This window comes from Gymnodraco acuticeps, unplaced genomic scaffold (assembly GCF_902827175.1).
Source record: "Gymnodraco acuticeps unplaced genomic scaffold, fGymAcu1.1, whole genome shotgun sequence".
Lineage (NCBI taxonomy): Eukaryota > Metazoa > Chordata > Actinopteri > Perciformes > Bathydraconidae > Gymnodraco > Gymnodraco acuticeps.
Genome location: NW_022992301.1, coordinates 141,547 through 157,748, shown reverse-complemented (window position 1 = coordinate 157,748; position 16,202 = coordinate 141,547). Strand labels below are relative to the sequence as shown.

General features: G+C 43.0%; 2 protein-coding genes across 2 annotated transcripts in view; one reads left to right on the top strand and one right to left on the bottom strand.

The window, feature by feature from the left end:
- npepps (aminopeptidase puromycin sensitive) overlaps positions 1-2,258 on the top strand; it is a 48,558-nt gene extending 46,300 nt beyond the window's left edge. The window contains exon 23 of the mRNA XM_034208070.1: positions 605-2,258. Within this exon, the coding sequence (XP_034063961.1) occupies positions 605-754 (150 nt within the window). The 3' untranslated portion in view covers positions 755-2,258. The remainder of the gene's footprint in view (positions 1-604) is intronic.
- Positions 2,259-6,293: 4,035 nt separating this feature from the next.
- LOC117541030 (myelin-oligodendrocyte glycoprotein-like) lies at positions 6,294-15,940 on the bottom strand. Its single transcript, XM_034208074.1, has 5 exons — positions 15,701-15,940; positions 8,129-8,464; positions 7,754-7,828; positions 7,521-7,612; positions 6,294-7,005 (listed from the first exon to the last, which is right to left on the bottom strand). The coding sequence occupies exons 1-4, from the start codon at positions 15,747-15,749 to the stop codon at positions 7,536-7,538; spliced, it is 537 nt and encodes a 178-aa protein (XP_034063965.1). The 5' UTR covers positions 15,750-15,940; the 3' UTR covers positions 6,294-7,005; positions 7,521-7,535.
- Positions 15,941-16,202: the final 262 nt, after the last annotated feature.

The following is a 16,202-nucleotide window of genomic DNA, read 5'->3' as shown; positions in this document are numbered from 1 at the left end:
TCTTCTGTCCCCTCTTCCTTCATGTATCTTATACATCAACATGTTTGTCCCATCTCTTCATGTCTCTTCTACATCAACATGTTGTACCTTCTCCATGTATCTTTTAATTCAACAGTGTCCCCTATGTGGAAAGAGACTCTGAAAGTTTAAGGAAACAAAAGATTCTCTCTCTTTTTGATCCATTTCTATAAAAACTTGTCTGAAAATGAGCTGATCAGATTTTGGCCCCTTGATGATGTCATAACGATGTGTTGTCTTGTTTAACCATTAGCCAATCAGCAAACCAAGGTAACCCCCCCCCCCCCCCCCCCCCCCCCCCCCCCTTATCACCTGAATCTCCTCCTAGAGCACCATTGAGTTCTTTGTAACCAAATGTCTCTCAGAGGGGCGTGGGGAGGGGCTCCTTATTTTCATCTAAAGTAACAGACAGAGAATCAGCACTTTGGAAACAGGGCTGAAACAGAGGGGATTATGGGTAATGCTGCAATGATCTGTTTGGTGTTTCAGCCAATCAGAGACAGGCTCTGTATGTATCTGTGATATATTGATGAGAAACAGTATAATAGAGGACCTTTAATAATATTATGACTATCTGTGTCCTCAGAGTTTCTTTGAGAGCCACCCGGCGCCCTCGGCGGAGCGCACGGTGGAGCAGTGCTGCGAGAACATCCTGCTGAACGCCGCCTGGCTGAAGCGCGACGCAGACGACATCTCTCAGTATCTACTGAAGCGCAAAGGTCCCCCCACCGGCTGAGCCCCCGCCCCCCCCCTTCAGCGTGGACCTCCCAGCATCTTCGCTGTCCCCCCTCCCTTCCCCAACTACAGACCAGAGCGTACGCACAGCAGGCTTAATTTCTCTAAAGAAACTGTATGAAAACAAGAAGGCAAAGCCAGGAATTGAACACGGCGATGGAAACACAGAGAGACTCTTTCTACGTTAACCGCAAACTCATTTTAGTCAGGACAGGAATGTAGTTGTACCCCCATTCTGCCCCCCCCCCCCCCAGACACGGTATAACACCGGCGCTCAGCCAATCGCAGACACATCCTCAAAATGATCTCCACCTGACCCTCCATCTCTGCATCATAGCTGAGAAAACTGTGAATCCCCCATTTCCTCCCCCCATATCCCCCCCCCTGGTTTTCTCCACGTTCATTTTGAATGCATGAAGGGTGATTTTCTGCATTTGCTGCTTTTGTTCTAACAAATGATCTGTTTCATTTCCCCTCCCGCTCTCCGTTAGTCACTCCCTCCTCCTGTGATTGTGCAGAATGGGGTTATAACAGTAGTGTGAGTGTGTGTGTGTGTGAGTGTGTGTGTGTGTTGTAGTTTTCAACAACACTGATTCTCCATTGCTAATAAATGGTTAGGGCGAGGCGAGCAGCGCTAGCATGGTACTACATTGTAAACTGTATAATGCAAGCTTTTTTTTGCGGACGATGTTCCTTTAAATGAAGTAAGTGAAAAAGGTCATGGTTACCTGTCTCCCCCCCACTCCCCCCCCCCAAAAAAACCCAAAGCTCAATATTTAACCCCCCGTTTCTCTATCAGGGAAATGGAAGATATCGGCGTGTTTTATAAGACATCAGATTCAGTGGTTTATTTAAATGTTGAGATAATCTTATATTCTAAGAAGAGGGAAAGCGAGTATAATAATTTAACACTTCTCTTCGAGGCCTTTTTCATTCTGTAAGACATGAGGAAACGCCTCGGTGACGAACTCGGAGGCCTTGAAACGGTTCCACTGGTTTGCAGAACACATGTCGAAGCGGTGAAGAAAGGAGGTTTCCACGTACCGTCAAATGTATCTAATGTGACAGATTATGCAGACTTGTTGAGCGAGTATATCTATATAGAATTTACAATTTGATGTGTTTTTATTTTTTGAAAACATCCAAGAACAAGAACCTGTTGTCGAGCCCCCCCCCCCCCCCCCATCCCAAAACACCCTGGAACATTTGTGTTGTTTCTTTTCTTTATTTGTGTTTCAAACTACAGTTGGTGTTCATTAAAGTGAAAAAGGATTATAAAACAAACTAAATGATGTGAAATTAGTGCAAGTTGATTTTAATGAGCGAGGTGAGAGCGCAGGCCTGGAAAGCAGATCTGTAATTTATTTTGTATGATCTCACACCGGGAGGAGATGATCACAAATGGATGAAGCAGCACTGAAACTGATGAATAACCTGTACATATATAACACCTAATGGAAAATAAAATTGGTTGCAGAATGACGTAGATGATTACCGAGAGAAAATCCACGTCTACATATTCTTTGGTTTCGTAAAGTGTCTGTAGTTCAGGCTTTCAGCGTGTTTCATGTTTTCCTGTCTCTTTCGTTCTTACTAATGCAGCGGATCCCAACCTGAGCGCTTTGCAAGTGGGCCGCCAAATAATTTGCAAAACATTATGATTTGTGTGGAAACATTTTCATTATTAAGATTTTGATTTGAACCGCCTTTCCTTTCTCTTTCTTGATCCTCCTTAGCAACGCACAGTACAGTTGTAATGGCAATTTTAATGTTCCAATGTCCTTGTGCCATGACTTCACGGGAGGAGTGATCCTGACGCAGACACAAACCGATGATTTTCCGGTCTTTTGCTGCAGTTTAGAATGATGTTTTATTTTATCGTTTACATACCAAGGTTTAATTACAGTCTAGTTGTGGAGAGCATCTGCCGGGCTGGTGGAATCGGTGTCCTCGGCCTTTCCTGTCACCAGTGGCGGTTCTTGACCAATTTGACTGCGGGGGGCCCAGTTATTTTCAGAGGGGGGCACAATGAAAAAGAAAGACAGTATGAAGTAATTGCGCATACACCTAAGAAAACTATGCAATACAGTTATTGGTATTTGTTTCATTACACATTATTATATATATTATATATATATATATATATATATGCTTACCTTCGTGTGCTGTTTGGGTCTGTGGGACCCGTTTTCAGTGTTTACTAAAAGAAAATCTATGCAATTTAATTATTTGAACCTGCTTTATTTGGGGGTGGGCCTCACCTCCTCTAGGGGGGTCCTCACCTCCTCTAGGGGGGACCTCACCTCCTCTAGGGGGGTCCGGGGGCATGCAGCCCGGGGAAGAGTTTATTTGAAATGTTGAAGTTAAATGCATCAATCTGGTTCACTTTGAGCACAAAATGGATTTATGGATACAGCTCTCAACACTCGTATGAAAGGGAGCTGTATACTTTTCAATAATCAAAAAATCTTTAGAATATGATCACAACCAATAACAAATCATTTAAACTAGTTTATTATTATCTTATGTTACCTATAGTTAGTATTCTTTTTATTTATAGATATTTTACTAATCACTCCCCTTTCAAACACATATTTGTAAAGTGAGGGCTTGTGAGATACTGGTAGCTCGTGGTCGACGTGTTGGAGACCCCTGCTCTAATGGGTCCGACTAGAATGACAAATATCGTTACTTCCGCCCATTCCGTCAGCCAAGAAATCGTTTAATCGTAAACTTTTTTCTTTTTTCCTTCATTTTTAGGGAGTCCAAAGTCAGTGTTAGTTAGGCACTGCCCCCTGTCACCTATGACCCTTTTTATACACCCGGTGCAGCCCCGCCACCAAGTGTCCAAAATAATATTGCAATATAAAATCAACTGAGACACCAACAACACCCACAACATGGCTCCTACAACAGTCCTCGACAGCTGTCTGTACTACCGGGTTTACAACGTGTCACATGTTCTGAATTGACCAATCAGAACTTTATTTAGCCTCCGTATTGTTTATAGTTGAATGTGGGCCTCGTGCATTTGTTGAGTCTTGAGGCCCTGAGTTGAAAAAGGTTGGGAACCGCTGTTCTAATGAATCAGTTTGGTTCAATGTGTGGGATGTGATTTTGGTTCTGACTCAAAGAAAGAGGAGAATCTGGACGGCTTCAGTCCAATAAGGACTTGATGATACAGATATCTGTTGCTACCAGACATTTATCAGACACATCCCTTCTCTAATAATCCCTAAGTAAAGAGGCCCGATTCTGCTTTTTGGGCTTCTCCCTTTCCTGTAGACTCTTTAAGTCTCTCTATAACCTATAAGGATTCAAGTGGACATTTATTTCTACATTCGGGTTGAGGTCCGAGGATATACGGTTCCTAAAATAGCAGTTACTTTGTGGTGAGAAATGAAGTGACATGAGAAACATGTAGTTTCACTGCTTGGACACCAGGGGGCAGAGCAGCAGCTTCATTTGAGCTCATCCTAAAAGAGCCTCTCGCCTTTCATCCTAAAGGAGATACTAAAGATCAGCCAGTAAATACTAGGAAGAAATTGGAGATAAAACACAAACAAATTTAAGGGGACATTATTATTTTTCTGAGTTCCTTTAGACTACATCTTTTTTCCACATATTTTTTCTTTAGGTTTTGAAAAAAAGGTCCCAATCTCTGGGAAGTGGTGCTAAGGTGTTGCTCATTGGTCCTTCTTTAAGGCTGTTTAATCTACAGCAGTGCATTATATTCAATAAGATACATGTCTCTTAGCGTCCTGTCAGACTGAGTTTCTCAGAAAACACCCTTCAGCTTTGTGATGATTCGTTTCCCAGCTGATCGAGGGGCTTCTTAAAAGTGGAAGACATGTGTTAAAAGAAAACACCATCCTTTTATCTCAACAATCCAGAGGAGTAGAAAGCATTCATAATTATAACATGGGATCCTGAGGTACAGTTTGACCTCTGGACTCATTTGACTGAGGGGGTCGTTCTTTGGGCCGGTTCATTTATCAGAGCGTTCAATGAGGGACCAAGGAGACCAAGACGACTAAGAAGACTTCAGCAGTTACTGAATTTGACTCAATGACTTTCTCACAAAGTCAAATGAAAAACATGTTCCTGTTATTATTAAAGACTCATTTCAGGGGGTAACTCCAGCACAGGTAACATTATTCAAAAAAGTACACATTGATTTACATTCAGGGATACAAGAACATACAATTACAACTTCTGAACGCCAACACGTTGCAGTTTAGTCCCTTTTTACAGCATGAAACAAAAGCAGAAAACTGTTTGTGTGTGGAAGTGAGAAGCAGAGACACGCTATACAAGTCATATTTTAAAAAGAAGGAAAGATACATACAAGTCAATCCAAAAGACATCTGATTTCATACAGCATTCCTCCTCATTGGTCGGCAGTGATTCCCACAACGATTATGAACATGATTGAACAACAAATATTAAAATAAATAAAAACAGACTTCTAAACTGGCTGGAGCCTTCATTTGTTTCTTTGCATTAGATCTATGAGAAAGAGCTCCTTCGGGTTGGTGCAAGAACCAGTTGATGTGGTTTCAAGAGATCTAAAAACTCAGGTTTTGAATTGTTGACACTTGACCTTCAGTAGTTTCCACCGTAGATGAGGGTCGGCTCGAATAGTTTCTAGAAGGAGTAGCATCAGGAAGCTAGCAGGTGCTAATCAGTAAACACAAAGCAGGCCGGAGCTCGATGGGAACGTCAGTAGTTCTGCACGTATTTGGTCACAGTTTGAACGGTGTTCCTGAGGAGGACTTGAATGTCTGCAGTCTGAGTGGAGGTAGAGATATTTGGTCATTTTAGGCTCATGGAAAACATGATATTTGGGCCGAGGAGTCACAACTCACTTTAGGGTGGTCCAGACGACACTGAAGAGTCGCAGATTCTCCCTCTAGTTAAAATGTTAAAGACAAAAAATTTACACACACACACACACCCCTGTTTGAGTAAATGTGCTGCTTGAAAACTAGATTGGAAGTGACTAAAATAAAAACGATGTACTGTATGACACAGCGTTGCCATGCCAACACACACAACTTACTGATATTTGGGCCGAGGAGTCACTTTAGGGTCATTCCAGAATTAGAACTTTAAAAAAATGAACCCTTTGTTCCAGATGTTCAGGAAGTTACCCATCAATTTATTTCACTACCTTCTGGCAGCTCAGGCATCAAAGGTTCACTTCTTATTGGATGTGTGATTAGTTCCTTTTAAGCAGCGCTCAATGGGCTAGAACTTTGAAATACATTTTTAAATGTCTATTAAACTCTTGATCTAAATATAACTTCAACGTTTTGTTCATTTTGAGGTAACTGTTCAGATATGTTGTTAGTTGTTGCAAACTTAAAGCTCCCTGGTGGCAATAAAAAAAAGGGATAATCTAGGAAAATAAGATGCATTTAAAGCAGGTAGATTATGCTAAATTACACGTAAACATTACATTTGACTAAAGATAATAAATTGAACTGCAACCGTTACAAAGTGAGGTGCAGGCGAAAGAACGAGACGTGGAGAGAGGGTTTACTTGCAAAAATAAACAGCCGTTTTATTGTTAGCCTTCCACATTATTCCAGACACAAAAACGTCATGCCTGGTGCTGCGTTCACCAGCAAGGAACAAACACACATGCCCCCCTCCCGTCTCTTCCCAACCACATTTACAGGAGACTGCCCGCCTTCCAAATCCAACCTGGCCAATCAGGTCATGGTTCTGAAAGCGGAGTGAAGGGTTAAATACAAAATTAAACACTTGACTACCTTTAATAAAGACAACTCTGAAGAAACATGTTCTACCTTTATTAACAAACCAATAGTCAAGCCAAAATGTTAGTGAGGGAGTGAGTGCGCTTCCTCAGCAACCCGTTAACTCTAATTACTCTTATTGTAGTGGAAATAAATTCCTTTTCTTTGGACATGGATTATTGGACATTTCGTAGGTGGGACCGGAAATGTCCTGCATTTCTGGAATGACCCTTTTATTGGTCCCATTGTTTTTAATCCTGTATATGTGTACCTCTGCCAGCAGGGAGGATATCATTTCTATCTGGTTAGTTTTTCAGCAGGAAAATGGAACATTTAGCGGCGGGTAACTTTCAGAGGTTTCCGTCTCTCTGCAGGACTCCAGTTTCTGCGTCCGTGTTCAGATTTGTATTTTCGCATTAATTCCCCACCGTCTCCGTTTGTCTGTCCTTCCCTCCTTCCCTCCTTCCCTCCTCTGAGCGTCTCCATCCCTCTGAAGGAGAGAAACCAAGGTTGGGAGAGATGTCAAATGAAAAAGTGAAATAACAAATTCATGTCAATCTTTCTTTATAAATCTAAAACTCAGACATGAAGCATGTGATGTTTCATGTAAAGACAAAACTGCAATGTTTACAGCAGCACATGTGTTTAGTGGAATAAAGCAAAACCAAAATGGTCCGAATGTCGCTCACTGGATATTTTCCCCTTTCCGGATCATTCTGTGAGTGAGATGGTTGTGAGGGAAAACCCCAGCTGATCAGCAGTTTCTGAAATGCTCAGACTAGCCGTCTGCCACCATGCCACGTTCAAAGTCACTTAAATCACCTTTCTTCCCCGTTTGATGCTGTTTGAACTTCACCATGTCTACATGCCTCAATGCAGTGGATGCTGCCACCTGATTGGCTGATTAGATATTTGCCTTAACGAGCAGTTGAACAGGTGTACCTAATGAAGTGGCCAGTGAGTGTGTTGGGTCAGACATATTGTGATATTTATTTTGTAACTTACGGATCTTCCCACTCTTCAAACAACGAGGACGCAGAGAACCAGGAGAACTGTGAGAATGATAGCAGCACGACCAGCCTCTCTGTTTGAAGCATCTGGAACACAATCAGAGGAGATTTCAGTTCACAAGAAGAGCCAAGGTGATGCAGTTTCACACCAGCTCCCACTATCAGACTGTCCTTTACCCAGAGGGACAAAGACTCTACATTTCTCTACAGAGGTTTACAATAAAGTACCATTTCTCTCTCCAGCTGGAGGAGAGGTTGTGCTGGAGTCCTTCCTCTTGGTCTGGTTCTCTTGCTCCTTTGTTACTGTTTCAAATGAGAGAGGTCTTATTTAGGGACAACAGGAGTCATTATCTGCAGATTCATTAAGTGACTGTTCAACAAGAAAATGACTTCAGGCCTTGAGAGTCAAGTGAGGAAAAAACCTTTAAAAACTATACATCTGTCTAAACCCTTTTCCCCTTCCTGTTTCTCAAAGTCATAAACACACATTGTAAAGTTTAAGGTGAGTTTTGGGCTTTGAGTTTTGTGGGGTTTGTGGGTTGTTATCAAAAGATGCTGATCTGCTGGTAATTGCTTCCAGGCTGTTCAGTATTAAACTCTTACCGACGGTGAGGTGAGTCAAACATGTGACCTCCAGCTGTGGGAGATAGACTTCATAAGACCCATTGTCAGACAGAGAGACGTTGGAGATGGTCAGAGTCGAGACTCCTGTGGTCAGGTCTCCATGATTCAGAGCGGTTCTGTCTCTGTACTGAAGCATCTGGGAATCAGGGTCGTCGCGCCGACTTCTATAAACATGAACGTAAAGGGTGTGTCCTCTATTCCATTCCACTGTTTTAGAGGACAGGTCGATGGGTTCGTCCAGACGACACTGAAGAGTCGCTGATCCTCCCTCCACGGCCTCGACAGGCTGAGAGGGAAGACATGTAAGAGGCAGTGCTGCGGAAAAGAACATTTGGACAGTTTTAGAGCCTTTAAAGAAAATACTTAGTTTTAAGAGGCTTTTGTGTCCTTAGAGGACAACAAGGAGAAAATGTTGGTTAAATCAATATTATATATTAACAGGGCCCTATAATCAGGGGTGCACATAACTTTTTTGCCCTGGTTCTCAAAGGAGCACCTGGAGATATTGCTTGGTGCTCATCCTTAAAATGAAATAAACCGTAACTTTTGAGGGGGTCTTTATTTGCCAGACACACGGCACTGAACACACATGCAGAGGTGAACACAGAACACACACGCAGAGGTGAACACAGAACACACATGCAGAGGTGAACACAGAACACACATGCAGAGGTGAACACAGAACACACACACAGAGGTGAACACTGAACACACATGCAGAGGTGAACACAGAACACACACACAGAGGTGAACACAGAACACACACGCAGAGGTGAACACAGAACACACATGCAGAGGTGAACACAGAACACACATGCAGAGGTGAACACAGAACACACACACAGAGGTGAACACTGAACACACATGCAGAGGTGAACACAGAACACACACGCAGAGGTGAACACAGAACACACATGCAGAGGTGAACACAGAACACACATGCAGAGGTGAACACAGAACACACACGCAGAGGTGAACACAGAACACACATGCAGAGGTGAACACAGAACACACACACAGAGGTGAACACTGAACACACATGCAGAGGTGAACACAGAACACACACACAGAGGTGAACACAGAACACACATGCAGAGGTGAACACAGAACACACATGCAGAGGTGAACACTGAACACACATGCAGAGGTGAACACAGAACACACATGCAGAGGTGAACACAGAACACACATGCAGAGGTGAACACAGAACACACACGCAGAGGTGAACACAGAACACACACACAGAGGTGAACACAGAACACACACACAGAGGTGAACACAGAACACACATGCAGAGGTGAACACAGAACACACACACAGAGGTGAACACTGAACACACATGCAGAGGTGAACACAGAACACACATGCAGAGGTGAACACAAGACAACATTAGCACGACCAGTAATCCTACAAGCTGTCATCACTACCCTCCTGACTGTTCTCCTGACTGTCTTCCTCTCTGTCAGACATGGTAGCTGATGATGTAGGCCTACTTCTTTCTCTCTGGTTGAGTCTGTGATTAGCTGCTTGCATCCACAAGTCAACAGCTGGGTTTGGGTCGAAAGTCTCTGTTGTGATCTTAGACAAGTGGATGTAATCAAATAAGTATGTGAACATAACCAATAACCTACCATAGCCAATAACAAATTAATGTAACTTATTTTATTTGTGTTGTTCATTCATATCTTATTTTACCTTAACATTTATTTATTTATGCATTTTTTTTTATCTCTCCAGTTTTAAAGGATATGTTTGGTTACTGTCCTATAGTATACATTGGAATGATTTCAAACCTGTTTATCCCAATAATTATAAAGGAGTGCCTTGGAAATATGTGTTTACATAAACTATGATCAAAACGTTTGAGACCCACTGAGATAACTTAGACTAAAGTGAACTATCTAAACACTCAAGAGTCCTTTACCTCACTGAGCTGTAGTTATCAGCCTCTCAGTCTGACTGGAGAGGACTCTCCTCCACATCATTGTAGAAACATCTTCTTCTTATATCCGTTAGAGCAGCTAGCACGGCACCAGATTCTAATAACAACAGCGCCGGTGTTATGCCGTAGGTTGAAACCTTGCCGTGGATTGAAGCCCAGTTCGCGGGGACGCGCAAAGGTGACGTCATCGCCTGTATTGAGCGTTCGCCGTTTTCTAAGCTTTTCTCTCTCTTTTGAGTGATATATCAGATTAAACAGCAAACGGCTGAATAAATAATGTGCATACAATTGCGAGGAGGCTCGTTTTAAGGACACGTTTTTCAGATCTGTCACAATCTTCGTATTGGAATACACCAACACCTGATCTGCCGGATTTTGAAGCCCCTCTTTAGTTTTGTACCTGCAGGACCCAGAGTGAAATGCTTTGGTGAGCACAAACTAGAGGGGGACAGCAAGCACCAGTGTGATTTTGGTGAAGTTGTGACTATCCTGGACAAAGATATAGGGGGGGTTTCAAATCCGGCAGGAGAAATACCTGCTCTGAACATGTTATGTAGAGAACAGTGCAGATCTTCCCTATTGACACCAGGATTAACCTAGTCTAAAATAAGGAACATTAATAGTGTGATAGAAAATGAAATGTAATGTAATAGAGGCACAGATATAAGATCAATAATACACTTTATTTTAGGGCACCTTTCAATGTCACTTTAAAATACAATTTTTAAAAAATAGTGGCATTACAATACAAACATGTGTTGAGTAGGAATATATAAAAATGATATTCAAAGGAGCAATTCAAGTGAGTGAAGCCAGTTTGAACACATTATCTTTTAGGCTTGATTGAAAATAACACAGTGATCATATATATATATTAGTGCTGTCAAAATTATCGCGTTAACGGCGGTAATTAATTTTTTGAATTAATTGCGTTAAAATATTTAACGCATTTAACGCATGTGCAGAATGGCCCGCCCCGTGTGCCACCAGTGGGCTACACCCATACCAAGAAATGGCTTAGCCCCACCATGAAAAATGATGTTAAAGTAAGCAAAATAAAGTCTGCCAACTCGCGGAGTAAATTGCACAGACAGCAGTTAGTAAGATTGATTTCAGTAGCCACGGTTTTGAAAACTTTTGTCACGTAGTGATCGTCTTCTCAATAGAACATCTTTGATAACGGCGTGGTGTTGTTGCAGGAAGTCCCGACGGAGAATACTTTTGCTGCAGTACAGGGGTGCACATAACTGGTACGCAGGTTATGTGCGTAATCTGAAATGCGTACCGTCACTTGTGTCACAAAGCGCATTTGCGTACCGACGTACTTGTGAAGCTTTTCCAGAAGGCGGTTAGATCACCGGACGACAGAGTCGGTCTCCGTGTGCACAGACAGGGCTGCTGTTAACGTCGGTCTGAACAACGGAATTGTGCCAAAACTACGCCAACCGGCTACGGAGGGAGACTCCCCCACCCCCCCCCTTCACTGGAGAACTGCGCTAAAACAGCTGATCACTAGCCGCCGCCCCCCCCCCTCTGTCGACTTTCCTGAAGTACTCCCCCGTTGATAGAAATCAACACGTAATGAAATAAGACCCCACGGTTTGATGATTGATAGGTGTGTGGGCTGTCTTTCATTTTGACACGCAGAAATGTTTTATAATAAACAGATACTGTAGCTATGTTAAATGGATATATCCGCCTTCTTTCATTTATCTTTCCATTCCCACAACAATATTCATAAATAAATGGCTTATTTAGGACATAGTTCAAATGGTGATTAATCATGATTAATTAATTTTTAAACTGTGATTAATCTGATTAAAAATTGTAATCGTTTGACAGCCCTAATATATATATATATGATCATATATGTGATATCATTACTGTTATATCATTGCTTACTATTCGTGGTTATCAGACACTTAAACAACAGAGAAGGTTTTAAGAAATAGGACTATACTGACAAATCACATATTATCCTGTCATTGCCTGTTCTGTAGGAAGGAGGAATATAACAGAGTGGGACTGCACTCAAAAACGTAAGTTTATTCCAATATGAAGATTGTGACAGATCTGAAAAGTGTCCTTAAAACGAGCCTCCTCGCAATTGTATGCACATTATTTATTCAGCCGTTTGCTGTTTAATCTGATATATCATTCAAAAGAGAGAGAAAAGTTTATTAAACTAGACGAACGCTCAATACAGGCGATAACGTCACGTTTGCGCGTCCCCGCGAACAGGGCTTCAATCTACGGCACAACACCGGTACCGGTGCACCCTCCCTCTCTCCCTCTCTCCCTCTCTCCCTCGCACTTTGGCTGTGAGCTGCGGGCGCCAGATAAGCCAACATCCCCCACGTTGATCACTTACAGCGCCCATCGTACAGGGCAAATGAAACGTGTAACTGGGGTGAAAAGGGTGTACATTTACTTAATTATGAATATTGTTACATCAAGACCGAAAATTAGGATGAGCCCCAACGGTCAAAAATGTTTTTTTCCCTCCCAGAGCTGCCAGCGCAGCATCTCCACAGATCTGGCGCCCGAGGCGAACATCTATTACGCCAGTGCTACGGGCCGGCCCTGAGTTCATATGCAACTCGCAAATATCTTTCTCTCTCTCTTCTCTTTTTTCTCTTCTCTCTCTCTCTCCCTCTCCCTCTCCCTCTCTCTCAATGTTGGTGCGCAAATGCGCCTTTTTTCTTTTGTTGGCGTAGGTGCGCATGCGCACCAGTTATGTGCAGTCCTGCCTATAATGCTTTTTGGGGGTTTCCCTTCCCTGTACACTTATAAAAATGTTTGTGCATGTATGTTCTTCAATGGTCTGCAAAAGCTAAAATCCCTGCCACCACCACACATGGTGAAGAACACACACACACACACACAGTGAAGAACACACACAGTGAAGAACACACACACAGTGAAGAACACACACACACACACACACAGTGAAGAACACACACACACACACACAGTGAAGAACACACACACAGTGAAGAACACACACACACACACAGCAGAGTCCTGCACGGGTCTGATTTTCAAGACCCGCTCCCGCCCCGCAGCCGCGACGTGCAATACCGAACCCGCCCCGCTACCCGCACATATTGCCAATTAGTTCCGCAACCCGATCCGACCCGTCGGCACAAGATCCGCAACCCGACCCGAACCCGCATAGCCTATGAGCAGTGAAAACGTGCAATTATTAACACACGCAGTTGCATATTTGTCTCAAAAAGCGTGGGATGTTGGTTCTTTTCTCCATCTAGGAACCAAAAGCCTCCAGACGTTGGATTTCGCTCTTGAGGAAGTGTTATTGAAAATGCTGTATTCTCCTCTCGAGAGCTTCACCTCAGCCATTTCGAATGGCTGAGGTGGTGATGTTAAGAGGTTATGATTATGCGCGGTCCCGCGGGGGAGAGGTCTGAAGATTTAAACATTAAACTAAATTACTATTATTTTAATATATTTATTACGCAACACCCGCGACCCGACCCGCATCATCTTTGTTTTACCCAGAACCGAACCCGGAAAAAAGTGTTTGAAAAAATACCACCCGCGAATCACCTTTTTTGCGGGTCACCCGCGGGTACCCGACCCGATGCAGGACTCTGACACACAGTGAAGAACACACACACACACACACAGTGAAGAACACACACACACAGTGAAGAACACACACACAGTGAAGAACACACATACACACACACAGTGAAGAACACACACAGTGAAGAACACACACACACACACACAGTGAAGAACACACACAGTGAAGAACACACACACACACACACAGTGAAGAACACACACAGTGAAGAACACACACACACACACACACAGTGAAGAACACACACACACACAGTGAAGAACACACACAGTGAAGAACACACACACACACAGTGAAGAACACACACAGTGAAGAACACACACACACACACAGTGAAGAACACACACAGTGAAGAACACACACACACACACACACACACACACACACACACACAGTGAAGAACACACACAGTGAAGAACACACACACACACACACACACACACACACACACAGTGAAGAACACACACAGTGAAGAACACACACACACACACACAGTGAAGAACACACACAGTGAAGAACACACACACATACACACACAGTGAAGAACACACACACACACACACACACACACACACACACACACACAGTGAAGAACACACACAGTGAAGAACACACACACACACACACACAGTGAAGAACACACACAGTGAAGAACACACACACACACACACAGTGAAGAACACACACAGTGAAGAACACACACACACACACACACACAGTGAAGAAACACACACACACACACACAGTGAAGAACACACACACAGTGAAGAACACACGACACACACACAGTGAAGAACACACACACACAGTGAAGAACACACACACACACACACAGTGAAGAACACACACAGTGAAGAACACACACACACACACACACAGTGAAGAACACACACACACACACACACACACACACACACACACACACACACACACACACAGTGAAGAACACACACACAGTGAAGAACACACACACAGTGAAGAACACCGCGGACCTATAGACAAATATTGTAATGGCAGTTGCACCTTAGAAAATACATTGAAACACCAGCTGCCACACCAGTTTTGGACAATCTAATAAAACATACAGACTATTATGTGGAAAGTGCCAAGTACGGCTCGACTTAAAAACACATTTAACATTTTGTAAAACTTCTCCTCAGGTTCCTGCAGACAGTAAAAGAATCAGCAGCTCTGTGGTGAGAATCCCATTTTATTATCAGTGCAGTGAGAAAGAGTCTCAGAGTGAGAACTACAACTGACTGATGGTGAAGCACCGTGTGTTTCATCTGCTTTCTTGCCTGACGTTTTGGTCCTATTCACACACACACACACACACACACACACACACACACACACACACACACACACACACACACACACACACACACACACACACACACACACACACACACACACACACACACCACACACACACACACACACACACACACACACACACACACACACACACACACACACACACACACACACACACACACACACACACACACACTACCGAGCGGTAATTCAACACTTGCTGCGGCACAGGAAATCATTACAGATGATTGGTTGGTGTCATTCTTCAGTAAAATGCTCTAATAAAAAGCACATCTCTTCTCTATTTAAACTTATCAAGCTAATACACCAAATCTTTTTTTAAGGGTTAAAACATTTGGCAACAGAGGAGAACATGTACTGTCCAAACGATCTATGCCAATACAAGAGCAAAGCATTGGATTCAAAGTTATGCTAAAACGATGAAAGTACTTTAATGAAGCCTAATCTGGATCCAGATCATGCTGGCAAAGTAATAACATATATTCTAAATTCTGAAGCGAGAATACAGAACCTCTTAAACTCAGCTAATACTCCGGTCAATTGTGAGAAGCTTGAACAGGTTAAAAGACACTGACAATAGTCAAGATGTCATGATATAAAATATCTGATCTTCATTTAAATGTTCAGTACAAATGTGCACTCTCAAATAAAGTCAGCGACTCACCTGAGATATTTTCAGCAACCAGCAAGAAAAATAAGAGTTTCTTCATCATCAATCCAGGAGAAACGTTTATGTCCTGAATGTGACTTCCGAACTAACCCCGCGGACCAGAGTGGCTTCTGGTCTGGAAATGACTGCATGCTGGCTCCTCTGCACAAGGAGAGCCGCCCTGGAGACACAGGCTTGTTTGAGACGCGTTGCGGCTCGCCTCGAAAGCAGACGAGAATAGCCGATCGCAGCTGGGGGAGGTCTCAAAAAGCTCGCCTGAAGTCGGACAGCTCCGAGTCGGCTTCTTCATCTTCTTCTTCGTCTTCTTCTCTCGGTTATTTGGCGGATTGCAAACAGCTTGAAGGTGCATACCGCCACCTCCGGAGTCGGTTTGACTCGGTTTGCATTTATAAAGAATGCACACAAGTGTTTAATCGTTAATGTCAGATATGTACTAAGTAAATACATTTGTTCCTGCTCAAGATTAGATTCAACTTTATTGTTATTGCACATATTA